The sequence below is a fragment of the Oreochromis aureus genome, linkage group 10 (assembly GCF_013358895.1).
Source record: "Oreochromis aureus strain Israel breed Guangdong linkage group 10, ZZ_aureus, whole genome shotgun sequence".
In the NCBI taxonomy this organism is placed as follows: Eukaryota; Metazoa; Chordata; class Actinopteri; order Cichliformes; family Cichlidae; genus Oreochromis; species Oreochromis aureus.
The window spans coordinates 8,984,966-9,007,579 of record NC_052951.1 but is presented as its reverse complement, the minus strand read 5'-3'; the positions used below and the strand labels follow the sequence as shown (position 1 = coordinate 9,007,579).

Sequence of the window (22,614 nt, the reverse complement as noted above, 5' to 3'; positions counted from 1 at the left end):
AAAGAGAAAGAAATGTGGTAGACAGAGCAGACAGCAGATAAGCGCCTCTTCACCCCGACATCGCTGTGCTTTTTCTATCTGTATGTGTGTGATGTGTGTGTTAAGTTTGCACTCTAGCCGTGCATTTTTATCACTTCTGCGGAGGGTTGCCACTCATCCATTATAATAAGGAATATTCCTTTTGGGAAAGAAAAAGGTTGCGTACCAGATTAAACATAGCTGGCCTGGCCCCTGGCTCGTTGGAAGCTGAAAGAATAGATCGTCCATCTCGGCTCACGCTTAAGAACGCTGTCCCTTTTGCCACCTTGTGTAATTGCAAGAGCTTATGGGGAGCTAAAATTTTGCCCTCTGCTCCTCGTTAAACTACCACTTGTAAAAGCGCTCAAGCGTGGATGCAGCACACTGCAGCTCAACGTTCCCAGACAATGATATAGATTTCCTCTACAAAAGAACAATTGAAAGGGTTGTCACAAATTTGTCCATTGTCACTGGTCGCTATCATTTCTCTGTTAATTGCCATCATTGTAATAGAATATTAGATGCACTACTGCGAGGGGAGTGTTGATGAAGGGGCAGCACGAGCGGAGTTTTTCTCCTTGACCATGACCTTATCTGTCATCGCGGTAATGATAATAATGATGTGATACATCACTGATCGATGGAGGGATTTCTTTTTTGCCCCCTTTGCCCACCCGGCTGCAAGGCTCTGTCCTGCAAGTTCGGCTACAAGCAGCTGCACCTAGAAACAGGAGGGAGTCGGCCCTTTAGTCAGAAACACTTGAGAAAAATGGATGCTTGCCAGCAAGAGGGCTTAAACCAGGGTTCTACTTATGAAAAGCGTTCTCACTGTAGGGTGAGGGCCAAACTTGTTCACATGATCTGTATTTATTGCTTTGAGTTGTGCCAATAGAAAATTGGCACTATGATATTTTTTTTGTATTTGAGGCATTTGTAGAAGGATTTTTTCATGCTGAATTGGCCACAAATGATTTTGAGCATCACCTGGTAAACCAATGCAAATAGCCCAGTCAGTGCTTTGGTGTTGGCAGCGTGAGCACAAATCCCAGTAATCCTTGACACCAAAACTGACACCAAAATTGCCTAATAACTACACACAGCTCAATTCTTTCCACTCAGATAAAAATGGAGTTCACAGCAAGTGTAATAAAAGCAAGAAAAGAAACCACTGTGTATCCCAGTGCAGCCAACACAAAACTGCACCAGGTGCCAGTACAAAGACAGAGACGCAACAAAAGGATAGGCACAGCCTACTCTCAGGTCACTATCTGTGGCTCAGGCCTTCGTTCCTTTGGCATCAGATATGATCTATATCAGTGTCACCCCCAAATTGCAGGAAAGCTCCTCTAGCCTTCAGCCATGAGCTGAATGTAAATGTGCATTTGACACCTATCTAAATAGCTGTCATAATTCATTTCCAGAGCTCTTAAATCTCCCCCTGTCACCTGGCACCTCTGCTGTTTTCCTGTCCAAAAACAGAGCACATTAGCCTTTATTGATGTGTTTGTCCTTTGATACATAATTCATCATTCAACCACATTTTTCTTTTTTTCTAGAATTAGCATGTATTTTTCTGTGCTTGTTCAAACATATGGATTGACACAGACAAAGAGGTTGTACTTGGTGTGAGGTTGAACCTTGTGCTATATGTCAGAAAAGGTCTCTTTTTCTCAGCTTATTGAAGCAGAGTGATATAGAGCTTTACCGTCATGTTACTCTGAAGATGACTTACCTTCAGTGGTCTGACAATAGAGAAAAAATAAATAGTTTCACAGACAGAACTTGCAGCAAAAAAATCTTTTAACTTCAACCAAAAGGCATGCTGTAGATAAAACTTTCAGAGGTGCATTAAATACTGCGTAAAAACTACTACTAATCAATCAAAGCACACAACCTGTAAAGGACACTAAGTATTTCCTCTGGTCCTCCAGAACTCAGAGGAGGATGCTAATCTTCTAGCATTTGCATTGATTTGTTGTTTGACAACACAGTGAATGCGTAAAAGCTCCCAGTGCACCAGTTAATGTGTGATCTGTTGGTCGATGCCTTTAAAACCCAGGCAGAAGTTCTTTATTCACAGAAATTATGAACAATTTGTAATAGCAACAGTGTAAGAGCTTGCACAATGGGATTCAGAAAGAGGAAAGGGCTCTAGTATCAAATCACTACCTTCTTGCTGTGTATTGCTAGTAAGCCAACACTTGACATAAATAATATACTTCTGCTGGCCCTTTGTTAGAGGTTATTTGGTTCAGATGTGTTTGCTGCAGGTTCAGTTAAAGAGCTGCCCGGCCTCTCGCCCGCTGACTGCCTTCCAGCAGCCTCTTCTTAAGCGGTCATGGACTGTTCCAGTGCATATACCACAGTGAAATAGACTTTTGCTCTTTTCTTCATTGTCACAAAAGGCCAGGCACTTCGCTGGAGTTCCCATTCCCTTTTTACATAGTGATAAGACAGCCATTATCCTTTGAACCTTTCTTTTCACTGTGCCAGGAGAAAAGGAAGAGTGAAAGAGAAGGAGGAGGAGGACAGAGAAAGATTTCTTCCCTGAGGTGAGCCTGGCCTCACCTCTGTGTGGCGGGCTTTTTTTTGTGAGCAGTGAAGAGGTCCTTAACCTTCTATCAGATGGAGGCACACAGTTGTGTTCTGCTTGAATAACTACATTGAAAAGCCCTGAAGCACAGGAGATGGTTCTATAGACTCTGCAAGTGGCATAGAGAGAGGGAGAGAGAGGGGGGGGGGGGTGTATAGTATGACCTGCTGGAGTGTGACCCTCACATGATGTGCACATTCTTTGTTAAAGTGCCCATCAGTGCTTCACTGTGAATCTGTGTTCTTTGTTGGATGGGTCTCGCTGACAGGATGGTCCTTCTAATAATGTCACAACAACACAGTTCACACATTTATGTAATACACTTCCTTTAATAGACCTCACTTCATTTTACAAAGTAGCAGTCTTTCTGCTCTCAGGTTGTAAATGGCTTTATGGTGGCAATACTATCAATATTAGAGTGCAGATATCTGAATGTCATGCTGCATGAAGGGCTCGTGGTGGCTGATGGCTGATGAAACTGTGGGCCACTTGTTTATACAGCACCACATGACAACACAACCCACCGCAGCGCTCAAGACTTTACATCCACTTATTGACAGAAATGAAAGACGTATGTTATTCACCTTATTGTAGCCGAGATTGTTACAGTTAACTAAAATGACACAAAAAAAACAAAAACTATGTGTGGGGAAAAAAACAGTTAATGGGAGAAGAAAAAACTGGACTTAAAAACATGAGCGCTAACTGAAATTGCCTATAAAAAAAAATGACTCAAATTAAAAAGTGCAAGATGTCTCTTTAAGTTTTAATGTTGGTATATTTATTGAGATGTCTACATGACTATGCTTAGGCTGTCTTCAAAAAGCACTGTATTTGCATTTTTATTTCTGAATGTTTGACATAAATTCTCCAAATTATACAGTGAGCGTAATAAAAACTAAACTAAAATGAAACATTTTCTAACAATAAAAACTAAACGGAAACAAATAAACCTACTTTGGAATTTGAAATGACACTAAATTGAAAACAAAAACTTATTAAATGAAAACTAATTAGATAATGCAAAACTGTAATAACTCATCCAGGCTTACAGATGAGGACAGAATTATTAACCCCCTTATGAAAATGTTAAAATATTTCTTTTTTCCTTTTTCTTCTTCTTTTTTTTTTTTTTACTATTTCCCAAACTGTTAAACAGAGCAAGGAATTTTTAACACAGCTTCTCCAAACATCCCAGTTTTATTTCGGACACAGAAAATCAATTATTCCATAAGCACCAAAATGACCAATGTCAGCATTATTAGCTCCCTGATACTAATAGTCAGCTGTGCATTTTCTTGCATTTCCTTTGATGGATTACAGCCTGCAGTTATTTGTTGTAGTTTACAATAAGTCTCACACACATCTCCCAGCCGGTTCTTCTTAGGACGAATCTCTCAAGCTCTTCCAGATTTGATGGTCCTCTGGTATGGATCTTGGTCTTCAGTCAGCCCATCGATTTTCAGTGGGATTCAAGTCAGGGCTTTGCACAAGCCAGTCTGTAACATTCACTTTGGTCTTCTGGAAGTATTTCTTTACTAAAAGTGGCATATGTTTTGGGTCATTGTTGCGTTGGAAGACAAAGTGACAACCAAGACCCAGTTTTGCTGCTGACTGCTTGAGATTTTCTTTTGAAATCTTCTTCCTTCATGGTTCCTTCGTGCTTGACTAGATTCCCAGCTCCAGACGCACTGAAGCATCCACACAGCATAATGCTCCCACCCCTGTGTTTTACTGGGTCTCTCTGCCCAAAGATCTCCAGTTTCATCTTATCTTACTGGAGGATGTGCTTCCAGTATGTATAATCTTTCTCCAGGTTGTCCTTCGCATACTTCAGTATGGCTTGAAGGCGTCTCTTCTGCAGAAGTAGAGTTTTTCTTAGTCCATCTCCTGGTTTGTGACCATCAACAATTCATTTTCTCAAGTCTAAAGTCTATTTCATTTTTGGCATTATGCTTTCTCAAGTGACAGCTCAAATCTTTGCTGAGGTTTTTGATCTGTGTATAAATTGGAAGAGAAGCCTTAGTTTTAACTTGATTTTACAAGCTTTGACCATTACCCAGCTAAAGCAAATCATTGTAGACCAGTGGTTTGTTTCTATGGCTCAATATAATATCATGCACCTAGCCATGTCTTTACAAACATTTGTGAAAGAATGGGTTATTCTAAAAAGCTTGCTGAATTAAAGCGTGATACTACCAAGATTCCATGATCAACTGCAGACTAAAAATGATAGATTTGAGGCACATAGTGTATACATTTCGCCCATGCACTGCTGGCTCAATAACTGCAGAGTTCCACACCAAATCTGCCATTAACATCAGCACAAATACGTGGCATAGGTTTCCATTGCTGAGCGGCTTCTATAGGTATAATCTGTAAGTGCCCCAGTAGTTTTTCCTATTAGTGTAACTCTTTCTCACCAACCGATCAAGCCAGATGGATGAAACTCCCTTAAACTAAGTCCGCCAGAGGTCTTTTCCTATTAGGACAAAGTTCTTCCTCCCCACTGTCGCCAAGTGTTTGGTCACGTGAATGTAATGTCATTCACACTGTATGCATATGTTTGAACTCTCTGATATAGTAGGGTCTTAATGTTAATTTATGTTGTGTTACTACTAAAATACAATGCTGTTCTATTTAATGTTTTGGGAAGTTCTATGTGCCTGTATTTCTTTAAGTGTCAAATAAATATGCCATTTTTGTTGGCACTTCTACTGATCCATGGACTAGTGACTGTGTTGGCTCTTGCAGTATCACTGACATTAGATGACAGAAGTCAAATGCTATAAATTTCTGTCTCCCATGTAAATGATCACAGGCTGTCAGCCACGCTTGTCAAATTAAACGTTTACCATAGTTGGTAAACATGCCATTCCATCTTTGCTCTGCAATGCAGCTTTCACGCTGTCAAATGCTTAGGCATTAGAAACCCTTTCTGGTGCTACAAGCTGAATTCCAGCTACAGAAACGGACCGAATCGAAGTTTTCTTACCTCTCGTTTTCAGTGCTGTGCAGACACTAAACAGTCTAAAAGTTTCTTTGGGTTCTTTAAACTTAGCCTGTGGACTGCTGCTGTTAGCACTTATGGGTTCCAGTTTCCCAGTTTCCTCTCACTTTAATGTGATTTTGATTAGATCGGCTGGAATGAGACAGACGTTAGGTTTGGTGACATTTTAAATGTCTGTTTAGAAAACTGTTGCTGCAGGTGATGTTGCCCAGCAGCTGTTTATTTGTACTCCCCCTGTAATATTTTCCCGCCACACAGTCATCAGATAGCACATTTTTCAGAGACACTGCAAACTTCATTATTTTTTTTTTGTACTTCTTTTGTGTTGACAAAGAGAAATAGTCCAGGGAAAATAATAACTTTGTTAGTGATTGTATAAAAGTGCCAGCTCAAGTACCAGCAGCTCTGTTGAATTTATACCCACACTTGAGCATTTCCTGACAGTACTTAAGATAGACTGCCTGTCTAACTTTTGTCCTCTTTGTAAAGACTTAAGCAAGCGATTATTATTTTAGAAAGTGAGTGTGAAATGCCTGCCTGCCATTTTAAACAATATCACCCCTTGCACAAGTTCCACGTTTTAATTCAGGATTCTTTACTTGCCATGTCTCTCTCTTGCAATGACTCTGGCTTAACTTAACCACACGTAACATCCATTGTTTTGTTCTGTCACAGCTGTTGTTTATCACTAATTTGCAGAACTGATGCAACTCTGTAGGATTTAATAAGCCCCACCTTTCCGCAACATTTACCTGCAGGCTCTGCCTGCCTTCCTTTTCAGGTAGTCTGGCAAACAGCAGTTCAGGTGCTCAGGCGCTGGGTGTGTGTATACATATATAAGTTACTTGAGGATTCACATCAGTATTGCTTGCTAAAATTGACAATTTGGAAATAATTTAGGGAGGAGCAAATCAAGTGCCTGTGAGCCATACAGTGAGTAACTTGGCCCTACAAGCTGTGCCAACATCTTGTGTGCCAAATGTGTGGCAAGAGGGTGGCACGAACAGCGTGCCAGCGCTAGTCTGCCTGGCTGCCAGACACTTCTCTTTATCCAATCAGACAGTTCGGTTTGAGTGAGACCCCCTATTCTTGTCTCTTCCCATCTCCTCCCGAAGCTTTGTAACCCTCCCGTGAAAAGCACAGATGCAGACTTGCACACTATTAAGCCTCCTCAGTACAGTTACACTTACCTATAGACCATAACCAGGGAGTGAATGGTGCAGAGTGCTCCCTCTTTTTGTTTCTGTCTGCTGCTGCTGCTGCTGCTCTCTACTCCTCCATCTTTTTTTCTTTTCTTTTTTTTTTTCTTAGACAACATCACAGGCTAAATGAGCATGCCTCAGTCTGTTTTTTAAGCATTTCATCAGCATTATAGAAAGAAGAGTGTGTCTAGAGATCTGTTTTTCGGGGATGTGTGAAAAAAAATGCTGCCTGTCTGTGTGTGGCTTTATTGGACATGATGAAGGATGATATTATGGTGGATGCTGCTGCTGCTGCTGCTGCTGCTGGGGCTCTGAGATGAGGAAGGATCACATTTGTCTCACACCCGCTTAGTATAATGTGTCTATCTGTCCCTCTCCCCAAGACTGGACATCAGTGTTCATCAAAATAAACATATTGTCAACACAGTTTTTCTTCTTCTTCTTTCTTTCTTTTTTCTTCTGGTGGTTTTTGTTAATTTTTCTCCCATTGCCGCTCTTCGCTTCTTCACATATTTGCCACGTCTAATCCAGAAAACACGTAACGCCACTGTGATTGCATGGATTTCTTTATCGCTGAAATTTTAATCTATAGATGGACATGGAAGTGGTAACCCGACAACATAGCGTGAACTCCGATTTATTATGTGGAAGAGGGGTGCTGGGGAAGAAATCAGTGTAAAGGAGTGAAAATAAATATTCTAAGAGCAATTACTGCGAGTAGATGAGCTGCGATTCAATAGGGAGAAGGTGATGCGAGGTACTTGCCGAAAAGATTAAGCTAATGTCGGTACTCCTCTTATGTCTTCCAGGTTGATGATGCCATGCTTATGTTTGATAAGACTACTAACAGACATAGAGGTAAGTGCACAGCTTCTGTTCCCCCTTTCCTGATGTTTTTTTTCCCCCTCTGTCTTTCCGAAAGGTGAGAAAATAGTCATTTTATGTCCTTTCCCCATGAGATAACACAGAACAGTTCCATTTCACATGATATTAGGTGTGCCATCTGTTCAACAATGGGAGCGTGTCAAAGTAATCAATAAGCTGGTACGGTGTTTAGAATGTTTGAGCATTGGATGGCGAGTGTGTGCGTGTGTGTGTGTCTGCGATGATGCTGGTGTGAGTGTTTCAGAGAGGTGCTTAAAGGGTGTAAAGATTGCGAGATGGTGGGTGCTGTGCAGTCAGATAACAGCATCAGATAAGACCCAGGAGAAGCACTGACTTTATCGCTTTATCTCATCAGCTCCTTATCTGAGATGAGGGGGGACATTTCTCTCTCAAGCAGAAGGACTTTCCAAAGACAGGTTTCCTCCCTGCACCACAATGCGGCGTCGGCGTATTTAAGCCAAGCAGCACTCTTTTAGGCCCCGACTTAACCACCGGCAGACACGTATATAGGCCTGTCACTTATCCGCAAAACTGTGCGATGGTTGGTATTGCTGCCTCACACAGGTACGCTAAAGGAACTTTTTAGGAGACAGACTGTCCCTGGCTGTTTATGCCTGTATGTATCATTGTGTGCGTGAGCAGTCGACAGGCGCTGACAGGTATTTCCACAAGAAAAAGGAGCAGACACTCCTGTGTTTGTCACGCCAGTCAGCTCACTTGTAGGCAGAGCTGGCATCACAACCCTCTCACTCAGCTGGGCTGAGCATATAGATGTAAATATTTGTTTGCAGCGAAGAAGTCGTCCCCTCAAAGTGTATAAATGTTTAAGTGCAGTGTTCTGGGATCGAAAGCAGTTATTGTTTTGCGAGTGAGCTCTGTCTTTGGTTTTTAAGCTATATCCGTGTGTGAGTGCTGTGCAGGCAAACTCTTTTGAGTCTGGTAAACAGTTTCTAAGTGTGAAACATGTGAACTATAGTGGAAGTGATCTATGGCTTTGAGGGGATTTTGATCTGTAGTGACAGAACCCAGTGTGAGGTCTGCTTTGAGACGAAGGCTTTTCTCTCACTCTCTCTTATTTCTCGCTCTTCTCTCTCCTGTCTGCTGCACCGCCAGCCCTCTGTGAAAGGGGCTGGGCGCCACGCTTGGAGAGTGTGTTAGGCGTTTGCCTTTGGGCAGCAAAATGCCCTTCAAATGAAGACAGTGATGGAGAAACAGCCTCCTTGGCAATTTTTCTGATGACAGCGGGCATATTTATATTAAGTGTGACACGGAGACAGGCGTCAGGTGCAGTTCTTCCTGCAGTTGCTGTTTTGTCTAAGTAGCGTTTTGATTATTTGTTCCAGTGGGAATTTGACACGGTAGATATTTGCTTTTTTTCATCTTGGGGAAAAAAAAACAAAAAAAGCACAACAGGTCTTTCAGATGAATGGCACAGAATATTACAAACCTATAAGAAGTAATTCACCAGAGTCATTAATGTGACTGGTCATGTTTTTATTTGCTATATTTACTTGAACATCAGAAGGTTATGCTGTAAAAAATTATGCTATTTTTACTACTAAACCCTTTTAAAGGTGCTCTTTCACTGCTGTGCAACAACAAAGGTTCAAATGGCCTCATTTGAATGTCATTTCTGTAGCTTTTTTGTTTTTCTCCCTAAACATTTCTTACCTAAGGTCAGTGCTGTATATTGCTGTATAATGCGTTGTATTTTTATTTTTTATTTTTTTTGGAAGAGCTTATTGTGTTTGAGATGCATGATCGACACTTGATTGTGAGTGTTTTCTTTGGGGCTGTGGTGAATTGGATAGAGGACAAACGTCACACTTCACTAGTAGCAGCATTGTCCTTCAGACGGTCCCTGCGAGCCTGGCGAAACGACAACCAGAGGAGACATTCTCTACCCTTCTCATTTCTACCTTTTCTTTTTTTTTTTTTCCTTTTTACTCTCTATCTCTCCCAGTCATTCAGTCTTATTCGTTTTTCCTTTTCTTCTATCCAGTCACACTATTTCTGTCCCCAAACCATCTCCCATTCTGGCCTGTCTTCGCCATCTCTTGTCTTTCTCCTTCTGTCTCTCCTGTTAGAGGACACTCGCTGTAAGCAAAGCTCCTCACAAAGGCACACGCTCCACACCATCTCCTTGGCATTTAAAGGAGTAGAATACAGCCAATTGTGTTGGAAATTGAACTCTCTAAAGCCTCCCTTCCCGCTGCAGCAGTTCATTGTGGGTGAGTTCAGTGTCTTTGCTGAGCGGCTTGGGCTGTCCAGAGGTTGATGCCAGAGGGCGCCTATTGTTCCATGTTCTACTGCAGTGTCCCCCCCACCTCACCCCACCCTCACCCACTCCTGCTCCGCCTCCCTACAACCTTCCCCTGTTTTTTTCTCCTGACATTCATTTTGTGACAGAGAGGAGAATTTCAGGGCATTATTTCACAAGATATTTTTAACTTTTCTTGTTTATGGGTGGTTTATTCGGTTGTGCAGGAGGTCCAGCAAACAGTGTCTGTGCTCCAAAACACAGACTGGGGACAGGGCCATGAGCACAGCAGTAACAGACTACACATACCAGTCATCATTTCCAGCCCCCTCAACATGCCTTCACATGCCAAAACTGGATGACAAAACAAGCTATATGGGTGGGAAATAAAAGCTTTTGGTATAGCCCTGAGTCAAAAATCGTTCTGTCATCCCTTTACCTCCTCCCGTCCCGCAGGCTGACATATGAGCTATGATCTCAAATGTGATTTTTACTGTCAAACACAATTGGCAGTGCCATGAAGAGTGTTACAGGGGTGCAGGAAAAATGGGATCTGTAAAAGGATGGGATTGAGAGCATGATGAAAGAGTGGCAAATATCATTATCCGCCAAAGCATTGGGGTTTAATTTGTAAGTAGAAGTTACAGTAGATGATAAATGAATTCTTTGTCTTGTTACTCGTAAGCGTCCCTTATTAAGTGCTACTCTACCACACCGTAATTAGCCCTCCTTCTCCACCACAGTAGCACTCTCATTGTACCCCACGTATAATTCACAAGGTACCTTGTACAAGGTGAAAATATTTAGCATAGATATTATTCACGAGCAGCTTCCCAGCATCACTCTTACTACACACAAATCAAAACAAGAACAACATGCACAACAGAAATTAGAGCAATGCAATCCCGATGCTAAAATATACTTGCAAGTTTCACGGATGATGATTATGATAATGATGATGATGATGATGACAGATCAAGCAGTCCAGCACAGCACAGTCTCCATGGCAACTTGATCTGGTCACGATAAAAGCTTGGCTGCAAGCACCAATAGGAAAAGTGCATTTTTAATTATTGCTGCTTCCCATGGCGAAGCAATGGGGTTTTTTTGTTGTTTGTTTTTTTTTTGTTTGTTTTTTGATGACCTGAAGAAGAATTACCAAATCTAAACATCAAGCTTGGTCTCAATACAGTAGCTGAGATACCATCTCACTTTCCGTTTGGCTGCTTCGCTCCAATTTCTATTGGCTGCAACAAACAAACGGTTTGAAAATTTAAACCAGTTGTTTTTTTGGGGGTGGGGGGTTGCCTGTCCCATTTGGATCTTTAGCCATCAGTATTATTGTCTGAAGGCCAAGAAAGATGCCTAGCAGATTTACTTTACCAAGTGGATCATCATGGCCTTGCCATATTGGTCCATTTGTTTGACCTTTATTATTATTATGTATTTATTTTATTTTATTTTTTGGTTGTTACAGATGGGACAGACATGACTGGGGGATAGGACAGGGAGAAAGAAAGAATGAAAGAAAGAGCGGGAGAGAAAGAAAAACAGAGGGGAGAAGAGATAGTGAGAAAGAGGGGAAGAAAAAAAAATCACCTGGATCACCTGTCGAGAGAAGAAAAAACTGAAGAGAAAACATAATAAACACAACACCATCACAATAAACTAGCTAACAGTAAATAACAGTAGATACTAAATATTAAATGTTATTGTGCAGCACACAAGATCGACAGCGCACAATGTGCTTTGAGGTAGCAGCCAAGAAAGGTGTAGTTTGTGTCTGTGAACACCCGTGTGTACACCTGTGTGCACACCTGTGTGGATCAGTGCGCTTGTATTCAAAAGGTTTCTCCATTTAACAATCGGCTAAGGAGTGTGGGGAGCCAGAGGAGGTATAGTATGTTTTGTGAGGCTCTGAAAGAAGATCACCTCCACCAATTTTGGTCGTGACTGGAACCATTTTCTACCTGAATATGTTCAAAGTTTCAGTTAAATCCAGAATGGCAGTCTCGTCTATTAGGTTGGCATGCGGGAGGTAACTTGTGTCAACCTTGATCTGTGACGCTTTTGCTTTTTTTGGCACCCACTAGCAATCATTTGTGCTTCCAAGCAAGGTCATAATCAAGTGGCAACTTAGGGTTAGCTTTGGACTAAGGAATCAGATGGAGTGTAATCTTTAAAATCTGCTTTATGCTTCCAGAGTTAAATGTATATTGTAAACGCAACCTCAACTTTGACCTGTTCTTGCTGCAGGAGTGCTCAAACCACAGAAGCAAAAAAAGAGTGAAAAGAAATTCTTATGTGGCCACCTGTATTTGTCTTCAAAGTAAGACAACGCCCATAAATGCCCATGTTAAAAAAAAAAACTGCTTTGCAGCACAGATAAGAATTTTTACAGTCTGGTACTAAAGCTAACTTCCCCCTTTATAACAACTGTCCTTTAACTCACCCATAAAACTTTATTAAGGCTCAAAGTTAGGGATGTGGCTGCGTTGATTGACAGGACACAGGCTGCCGACTCATACAGTTGTGTCAGGCAGCTGCCTGCTAGGCTCCACATCCAATCAATGAACTGGAGCTTTTGATTATGTTTGTAGCTTTGACCTCTTTTGGAGATTGTTTACTGTAATTATCTGGCAAATATTATGTATGATGTGTCAAGTATGTCAACTCATCCAAGAGTCAGGCTGCAGTCTATGGCTGGATAGGTGCTAACCAAGCTCGCTAGCATTAGCTAATAACTTAGCAACCCTCTTGTCCAAATATGGTAAGTCATGGTTCCAAAAAACAAGGATGGGAATGAATCTAATGTAAAATGGGGCTTCACAAACCTTCACGGTGGTTACATCCATTGATTATATACAGTATACAGTCTTGAGCAAGTAACTGAGGTGACATAGTTAAAGAAAAAATTGGTAAATGTTTTGATTGACCTCAAAGGTCACTAGGATGTTAAAAAGGATTTAAAAAACCTAAAAAGGCAGCAGCTGCACTCAGAACATCTAAATCCATTTGCAGTAAGCTATTTAACTATGCAATGGTGGATGCTGCTGTGATTATACTATGATGTTACAAAAGTTTGTTTTAGATGCATTGTCATATACCATCTTATTTCCTGTAGGCTCTATAAATGTGGAAAACCTGAGGGGGAAAAAAACTGAATTCATTACTAGGATAGAACTGAAAATAAAATAAAATAAAACAGACCACAAGTCATAAAAGTAAAATGAAATGGTTGTCACGTTGGCACGGTTCTTCGCCCTCTTGTCCACTCATATTTTTTCATGCTGCTGAAGAGATAATCCACTTTAACCTCTGTCTTTATTAAAGCTTTCAGAGTCTGTGACAGACGTAAAATTAATTAATGATAATCCTAGAGACTGGAAATGCAGCGGTGTTTAAAAAATGAGGATGTAACTAAAGCAAACTGAGTTAACTTCACCTCAAAAATTTGAATGTTTATTTTTGGAGCGCTTTTCTAAACCTAATTGCAGAGTGCTTCACTCCTTACAACAACCTCACACCAAGCAGAGTTTACTGCTACATACATACATAGTTGGTTTACTAATGGTTCTTGATGAATCTTCCAAATAAGCGAGCATATGGGAGCAAAGGATAGAAAATGCATCTGTAATTTGTAAGATGATCAGCAGTGTTTGTGCTAGTCTTCTATTTTTGTAAATAATCAGATAGTGTTTCACTGTGTTTCTGCCTAAATAATGGTCCTGGTCATGCCACACATACTGCTACATTTCAAATGCTAATCCAAGCAACAGTGGCTCTCCTGGGAGTGGGAAAAATTCCATTTGCTGATGTGTCTGTCCAGTTGTTGTCTGGAAAATCTACTGGAGTAAGGTATTGTCTTTAGTCCCAAAACATGTACAGGAAGGTAGCAACTGTTTGCTCCTCCTGTCATATGCCAGAATGCCCTTAGCATAGAATGGGGCACATTTGTGTGTAGGGCTGTGCGATATGACCAAAATCTCATATCCCGATATTAAGACATCTATCATCCGATAACGATATAAATCACAAAAATGTAACATTTTCTGTAAATTCTGTGAATCTCGGGCAGCTCGTCTTGCAGGAAGTGTTTCCAGCTGCGCGTCATGTAGCTGAAGTCGAGTGTTTTAACTGATGCATGAAACTATACATTTTTAGACATAAGTTGTAACGGCCGCCGTTTTCTTTGTGAGTATTTATTACACGGCGTGCTGCAGGGAAAAGCCTGTTCTAACGTTTGAGTCTAAGGTTTATTTTTTAGCACCTGACGGCTCTTTTTTGCTTCTCATCAGTAAATACTCTGCATCTTTCACGTGATTCAGTTTATTTTGAAAAGTCTCAACAGGATCTTGAGCTTTATTGTGAAAGGTTTATGTGGAAAATAAACAAGCGGACACGCCGTGGTTTTACCGTCGTTGTTGCTAATGACAACGCATAAAAACAAGTGCTTGTCCGTCTGTAGTGTGGTTATATTAAATATAAGAGAAAGAGAGAACTTTAAGAAATTAGCCACTACAGTGACCATCAAAACGATGAAAAAATATTGCCGTAAACAGGTGATTTTGCGACACCACGAAACAAATGATAGCGTAAAATGAAACGATAGACGTTTTTATATCGTCATCCGATATATATCGTTATATCGAACAGCCCTATTTGTGTGCTTAGATTTATTTGGTTTCCCTGTATAACCTTGGTAAAAGCTTAGTTCATATTGTCAACAAAAAGTCAGACTTGTCCCAGGTGGGTGTTGGTCTCCACCAGGGCTGCCTTTTGTCACAGATTCTGGTCTTCATTTTTATGAACAGAATTTCTAGGTACAGCACAGGGGTGGATGGTGTCTGATTCACTGGACTCAGGATCTTGTCTCTGCTTTTTGCAGATATGTGGTTTTGTTGGCTTCATCAGGCAGTGACTGAGAGCTTGCACTGGGGTGCTTTGCAGCTGAGTGCGAATGAAAATCAGCACCTCAAAGTCTTAGCCAATGGTTCTCAGCCAGAAAAGGATGGAGTGCCCGCTCCAGGTCAGTTACTGCTCCAAGTGGAGGAGTTTAAGTATCTCAGGGTCTTGTTCGCAAGTGAGGAGAGGGTGGAGCAAGACACTGACAGACAGACAGACAGATTGAATATGCTGTACCGATCAGTTGTAGTGAAGAGAACCCTGAGTATCAAAGTAGTCTAAAGCTGTCGATTTACAGGTCGATCTATGTTTCTACGCTCACCCATGGTTTTCAGCTCTGGGTAGTGACTGAAAGAATAAGATACCAGCAGTGGAAATTAGTTTCCTACATAGGGAGGGGCTTAGAATGGAAACACTTCACTGAAAGGAGCCACCTGAAGTGGCACCATTATCTGACCATGATGCCTCCTTGACACCTCCTAAGTGAGGCATTTCAGGCATAACTAAACTGCCCCAAGGACACTATGGAGAGAATGGAGCTCTGGGCTGGCTGGTCCTGTGATTACTTCAGTTATTTTATATTGAGTCATAATGACCCCAGCATAGCCCAACAATGAGACAACCACCTAGCACTTGGTGTCAAACTTAAATGCTAACTTAAAAGTAAACACATAGTGAGTGAAAACAGTGTACAAACAGTGCATCATGGGAATCCCCCCACCAGGCTAGGCCTATTGTAGTGTAACTATGAGAAGGTTTAGGGTCACTTTAGCAAAAAGTTTTAAGCCTAATCTTAAAAATACTAAAAGTTTCTGTCTCTTGAATCCAATCTGGGAGCTGGTTCCACAGAAGAGGGGCCTGAAAGCTGAAGGCTCTGTCTCCCATTTTACTTTCAAATGACCTAGGAACCACAAGCAAGTTTGAGAGAGAAGTGCTCTATGACTGCGGGCTGATCACGCAATATAACGTCTTTAAGATAAAATGGGGCATCATTATTCAAGAAGGAGAAACCAATAAGGGAGAAATATAATCTCTTTCTAGTTCCTGTTAGCACACTGGCTGCAAAATTTTGGACTCAACTCAAGGCTTTCAGGAAGTTTTTGGTATAGCCTGATGGTAATAAATTACAATAATCCAGCCTAGAAGTCATAAATTGATGAAAAAGAACATAGAGCTGTCTCTAATCGGTATTCCAAATTTCAGACTTTTTACCTTGTAATTCTGGGAGCTGAAAGGTAAAGAAAATGATTGATGAAGAGGATGCATTGAAAAAGGAAGAAGTAGGTGCCTTTGAGGCTTCGCTGCTTGGTCCCCAATTAGACTCTTAAAATTATAAGTAGTTCATTAATTGGGTCACAGTGAGTTTGTTTCCTGTGTGCAACATCTCAACTGCTAAAAAAGCAGCGTCAGCCAAGCAGCTATCGTCAAGTTTTTGTTCTCCAGCAAATCTTCAGATAATACCTCTGAGTTAAAATATTTGCAGGTGACACCATATCTATTTTGGGCGATACATGCATTCTCCCTCACCTTTTTAATTACATCACTAAGAAAGATGATGAAATCCTAGTGTAACTTTCTTTCATATTGTTTTACAATAGTTTGGAACCAGACAGCACCCATTAGTGTAGCTTTATAATGACTGTGTGACTGATTGTAAGCCAAATTCCTTCTTTATTTGTATGATGCAAGTAATAGTAATGTGCAACAGTGTTGGGGACCAGGATAAAGAAATGGAAGGCTGGATTGTTTTAGTCACAAGGCTGCTTTGTATGAGAGAGCCACAGTGAGCGAGGCGCGTATTAGAAGCCATGTTCCTGGAGAAGAAGGGGATTCTTGGTGTTTGTATGTGGAAAGGGCCAATGCTGTGTGAATTTATGTATAGCCCCCTTTTTTCTATGGGCTTAAAGGGCTGGTTTTCTTCTTGGCAGACGAACAGAAGGCTGCATTGTGTGTGTCTGTAATCTCTTTACCTGGATTGGCAGCAAAGCTAGCAAGTGCAGCTCCCAGTGTGGAATTGGCACTGAGGAGTCAATGTCACACTGAGCGAGCTGCCTTCCAAACAAACAAAAAACTGGTTGTGTCTCAGTGAGACTGTGTGTGGATGACAGCATGCACCTTTTTTTTCTTCTTTTTTTTTTCAATTTGTCTGTCTTTGTACCTTTTATAGGTGAGTTTTGCAGCCCCTGCATAAACAATATAGAGAGAATGCCCGAGACGGTCCAACATTCGAAGCATCGTATTATTATTTAGTGGTTGTGTCGGGCTTTTTTGTGTGTCTGCTTGGCGCAGTTTCAAACCTGCGCTTTGTAGAGCAAAAGTCTTTGCCCCAGGATACAGAAGCTCATATATAACAAAAGCTTGAGTGGTATTAGGTGTCATTATACACCAACAATTTGACATAAATTTGCCTCTCCCACCTCACTTGGTGAGAAGAAAAAAATAATTGGCCTCATTATCTTTCATCTCTTTGGCACATTACATTAATTATTTTATACAAAGCCTGCCAGTTAGAGTCCTGTAACCTGGGAAGCAGAGCTGTGCCTCCACAGGTTAACTGTAGCTCACTGAAAAGCCCCAGTGCTTGACGTCACCACAATGCCTCATCAGCCACCGGTGCTAGGGATTGAACATGGCCGACTGAGCAGAGGATGTCTGTCTGCAAAGTGATTGCTGGCTCATTGACTGAGTGGGAGAGGAGGGGGGAAAGGGGAGTGGGGAAAGGGAACAAGTACAGTTAGAGAAGAAATGGGAAGGAGTAGAAGAGGGTGGAAAGAAAGGGGGACCGAGGACAAGAAAAGCAGGAAAAGTAGAATAAAGGCATGGTGAGGGCGAAAGAGAGAAGTAAATAAAGAAAAAGGAGAGTAGCTCAGCGGCTCAGTGGGAAGCCTCCCCCTGCTGGCTCCTCAGGCTGGAAGCTGCTGCCGATGGCTTCAAAAGAGCGCCAGGCAGTCTAGGCCTCTGCTTCTAGCAATTAGAGATCACTCCAGCGGATACCTCCTGGCCAGCCTGCAAATCCCTCAAAAATACCCTCTGATTACTACTGTATGACACAGGCTGTTTACCAAATGGATCTAGCACTGCTGAGAGTGAGGGCTGATAATGCCTTCTTTTGTTCAGGCAAGAGAGGGAGCGGGGTCATTTAAGTTTTAAAGATGGCGCTTCTGCGAAGAATTCAGACATTCATTTCTGCCAACAAAGGAGAGTTAACCAGTTCTTTAATTTCTTATTAAATTGCTTTGCAAACAAATTGTCCAATGCTCTTTTTTCTTCTTTTCTTTCTTTTTCTACTTTTTTTTAACAATAAAACCTATTTAGACGCAACTAAAATAACTGTCTTCCAAGTTAACAAGGGTCAGGTGTTTGGGATGGCCAGCGCTCTCCGCTCCTTTTAAACAGCTAGCTCATGGCTGCCTCCACAGACGTCGTGGTGTTTACAAATCGCAGCTCCTCTGTGCCGTGACAACTGTATAGCGGCTCAGATGCAGAGCAGAGCAATCAGCAGCTGTGCCTGATTTCACTGATTGACACTGAGCTCACATCAAGTGGAGTCAGATATTCCTGCACTTTATTTTATTTTTTTTCCCTGCATTGCTTCAGCCTTCCAACATGAGCAGACAGATTCCTTGTTGCATTCTCTCACCTTGACAGACCTGATATTAGCGATTAGTGTGAATGTCATTTAAATGGCAGAGCTAATCATACACTCTGGGTCTACCTCCACCGGAGGGCCCCTCGCCTTGGCCTAATCACAGTGACAAAGGAAATGATGTGTTTAGCCACTCTTAATAACTGCTCCAGCTCATCAGCTCCTAGGCGAGCAGGCTTTATGGCCAACCTGTGTCTCACTAGGGAGGAGCAGTATAAAGTATGGAGCCTGGCCTCTGGCCCCGCTGCTTCCTCTTAAAGCTCTTTGTTGTGATCCACATCCTGACATCAGAGACCCAACACACTCACCTTGAAATGAGCACCGAGAATCACAGTACAGTCGCACAGTAGTTGTGTATATTTCTGCCAGTAATTCGCAACAAGCACTATATGACGTACCTAAGAGGCTGGTGATTAAATGGTAGAGAATCTTTCCCTTGCTGTTACGTGCTTGTTTTCTGCTGATTATTGCTAACATCCACCCTTCTACCCATTTCTCTGTAGTCATTTATGTGTTTTAGGCTTCACAGTGCTTCACAGACCCGATGGGTTTGGTTTTAAGTTAAAGTCCGCACTGCCGGCCCTGCATGGCCGCTGCAAGAGGAAGAAGGATGAAGGCAGGAGATTGTGAGAGAAAGCCTGGGGTTTTAATCTCTTCCCCATGTTTATCTCACCACCAGGAGACAAACCATGTGCCATTAAAACATCAGCTACTCCCACTGGTTAGCTGCGCGGCCACACCTCTGAAGACATTTGAAGGGCAAAATAAAAGCGTTGGGGGGAAAAAAGTGCAGAACAACACATTTATGGTTGAGAGGCATGCTCTGGTTTTTTGTATGTATTTTAAAGCTCTATAGATTGTGAAAACATGTATTTATCTATTTATTTTTTCACCCCTGTGCATCTACAGGAGAGTTCAGTGTGCACACAGTGAATCCACTGCAGCATGTGTGATATAAATTCTCATTGTTAAAAGCCAAGAAGAACTTATTTGAACAAAAAAATAAGCAAACATATTCGGTCTCAGCTGCTATGGGGAATCAGTCTCTTCAGGAAATGAAAATGCCAGCTTGGAATTGTCATCATATTGAGAGTTAGCCAACCTTTGACCTTGTAATACCCCCTCAGCTTCTCTATTTGTGACCTGCTGGATGCTCTTAGAAACTGAAACCATCAGGGAGGATCTACTGCTCACATCATCATTCTCTGAACACCTAATAGTGGATTTACCAAGGTTAAACCTCCTGTGAGATTGCAGCCACCGTGACCTGGAATACTGAGTTTACATCCCCTCACACACAATTGCACACACACCCACACATACACTCACTCAAAGACATAAAATGTAAGGGATGTACAGACACACACAGGAATACAAGTAAATTTTACACAGACTTTTTCACTTGAATCTGGATAATATGCAGCTGTTACAAAGTACTAAAATCAAGATGTTTAAAAAAGAAAGCGACGTGCACAGAAATGCAGGAATACTCTTGATGTTCATGAGACTGTTACAGAGACAGACTAGGGAAGTGGTAGCCTCCCTCTGCATTGTCCCCCTGTATTTACAGCCTGATTGGTGCCTACCCAGGCATCTTACAGCTGAGCGCACCACTTGAGGGAATTAACTAAGTGTCTGCTATGCAGTGTTAGTAAAATATATCACTTCGAGTCTTTGCAGGAATTTTAAAAACATGCTGATCACATGGGCATGGTTTTGGAAGCAGTCGCACCTACAGACGCACTGCAGAAACACTGGCAGTCCTTAGAAGTTGTGTGGAGTAACTTATTTTGAACGATTTTTCTGCAAACAATTTAAGTGATGATAGGGCTGTTCGATATAACGATATATATCGGATGACGATATAAAAACATCTATCGTTTCATTTTACGCTATCGTTTGTTTCGTGGTGTCGCAAAATAAACTGTTTAAGGCAATATTTTTTCATCATTTTGATGGGTCACTGTAGTGGCTATATTAATTTCTTAAAGTTCTCACTTTCTCTTATATTTAATATAACCACACTACGGACGGACAAGGGCCTGTTTTTATGCATTGTGGTTAGCAACAACGATGGTAACAGCATCACGTGTCCGCTTGTTTATGTTCCACATAAACCTTTCACAATAAAGCTCAAGATCCTGTTGAGACTTTTCAAAATAAACTGAATCATGTGAAAGAGCAGATTATTTACGGATGAGAAGTAAAAAAGAGCCGCCAGGTGCTAAAAAATAAACCTTAGACTAAAACGTTAGAACAGGCTTTTCCCTGCAGCACGCTGTGTAATAAATACTCACAAAGAAAACGGCGGCCGTTACAACTTATGTCTAAAAATGTATCGTTTCATGCATCGGTTAAAACACTCGACTTCAGCTACATGACGCGCAGCTGGAAACACTTCCCGCAAGACGAGCTGCCCGAGATTCACAGAATTTACAGAAAATGTTACATTTTTGTGATTTATATCGTTATCGCGACGATAGAATTCTTATATCGGGATATGAGATTTTGGTCATATCGCACAGCCCTAAGTGATGATGATGATAAGGTGTGTACTTGAAATTAGAAATTACATAAAACTAAAGGAGTAATTTCCTTTTATTTCACCAGAGAATTAGCTGGCAGTTTATGTATATATTTATGCTTATAATATAAGGAAGGGTTATTTTAAACAGATAGGATATTAACTTAGACTAGAGACACACTATTTAAAGGTAAATTTAAAGGTATTTGCTGTAAACAAACAGTAAAAAAAATCACTCATCAACCCTATTTTTTCTCCATATCTTCAATATAAGCTATCAAATTCCAGCACAAAAGGGCAACCGAAAACTTCCAATCACATCTCATCACAACTTCTTTGTAGTTTTTTTTCCTCCTTTAGTTGTCCCTCTCAAGTGTGATGGTGGTCAGAATACACCAACCCACATTGAAAATCACAATCAGCTGCTGAGCCACAGCAATCACTTCTCACAGAAGAGATTGCGAGCTGAATTAGATTACATCACCTCCAGTCCAGGCATCTAATCTTAGATTAAAGAGATGAAAAAAGAAAATGGAACAATCTCTGGTTTCTTTGTTGCATTTTTTTCCCCATTTTCTTCTCATCATTTTTGCGCTTTGAGGGTCAAACTGAGTGTCTTATGTCATTTTAAGTGTTTAACAAACATGCCAGCCACCCCCTATTTAAAAGTTCTGCCCCCCACACCTTCACTTGCATGCTGTTGTGACGTTTAATGTGTATTTGACCAACTTTTTTACCACGTTGGCCCTCCACGCTGCTGATTGGCCTCCCACAGCCCCGCTGGTTTACCACTTAAACAGTTGTAGGAGCTTTTTTTTTTTTGAAGTGGAAGCCCTTTTTATACAGAGGCAGCCAAGACAATCATAGCACTGCGGGATACATCCTGCCACTGACTTGTTTTTTAAAAAAAAAATAATAATTTTGCCAGACAAGATAGACTCGCCGATGTGCTCCTGCTTTTTTTTTTATTCCTCTTCTTTTTTGTGCAGAGCAGTAAAATGCAGCAAAAAGAGCAATTTTGTCTGCCGTCATGAACAATGAAGCATCTTTAATAACAAACAAATCAGAAGGAGCACATGGCGTCTGTCCCCATATTAATCAGCAGCCTTCACGCTGCTCCGCGTGTTTGTGAGAGCTAGGGGCTTGACAGGCCCGAAAATGACACAGAAACACACTTAAGCCATTTTATGACCATTACTTGTGGCAGACGATAAAGACGCCTTTCGATAATGGCGAGATCCTTTACATGACTAAAGCGATGAGAGATGTATTTATCATCCCGCATCACACAGCTGCTGCAATGACCCGCAATGGTGTTGCACATCTGTGTGTGTGTGTGTGTGTGCGAGAGTGTAAGTGTGTGTGTGTGCCTCCACCCTGTTATAAGGGTTGCCTAGTCAAGCGTAAGTGTCAGGGTGGAGATGCCTGGCTCATTAGGTACCATGGCAGAATAATGTATGAACAGCGCTTGCAAATGTTCACACAGGTAGAGAGACGGAGCAAGAGGGAAAAGAGGGGGAGGCAGCCATTGTTCTTTCTTCTTTCTCTCTCTCTCTCCTGTCTTTTCTGTC

General features: G+C 41.5%; 1 protein-coding gene across 7 annotated transcripts in view; it reads left to right on the top strand.

The window, feature by feature from the left end:
- Positions 1-22,614, top strand: part of msi2b (musashi RNA-binding protein 2b) — a 262,995-nt gene that overhangs the window by 141,052 nt on the left and 99,329 nt on the right. For all 7 annotated transcript variants that reach the window (XM_039618135.1, XM_039618134.1, XM_039618133.1 and 4 more), the window contains exon 7: positions 7,633-7,681. In XM_039618135.1, the coding sequence (XP_039474069.1) occupies positions 7,633-7,681 (49 nt within the window). The remainder of the gene's footprint in view (positions 1-7,632; positions 7,682-22,614) is intronic.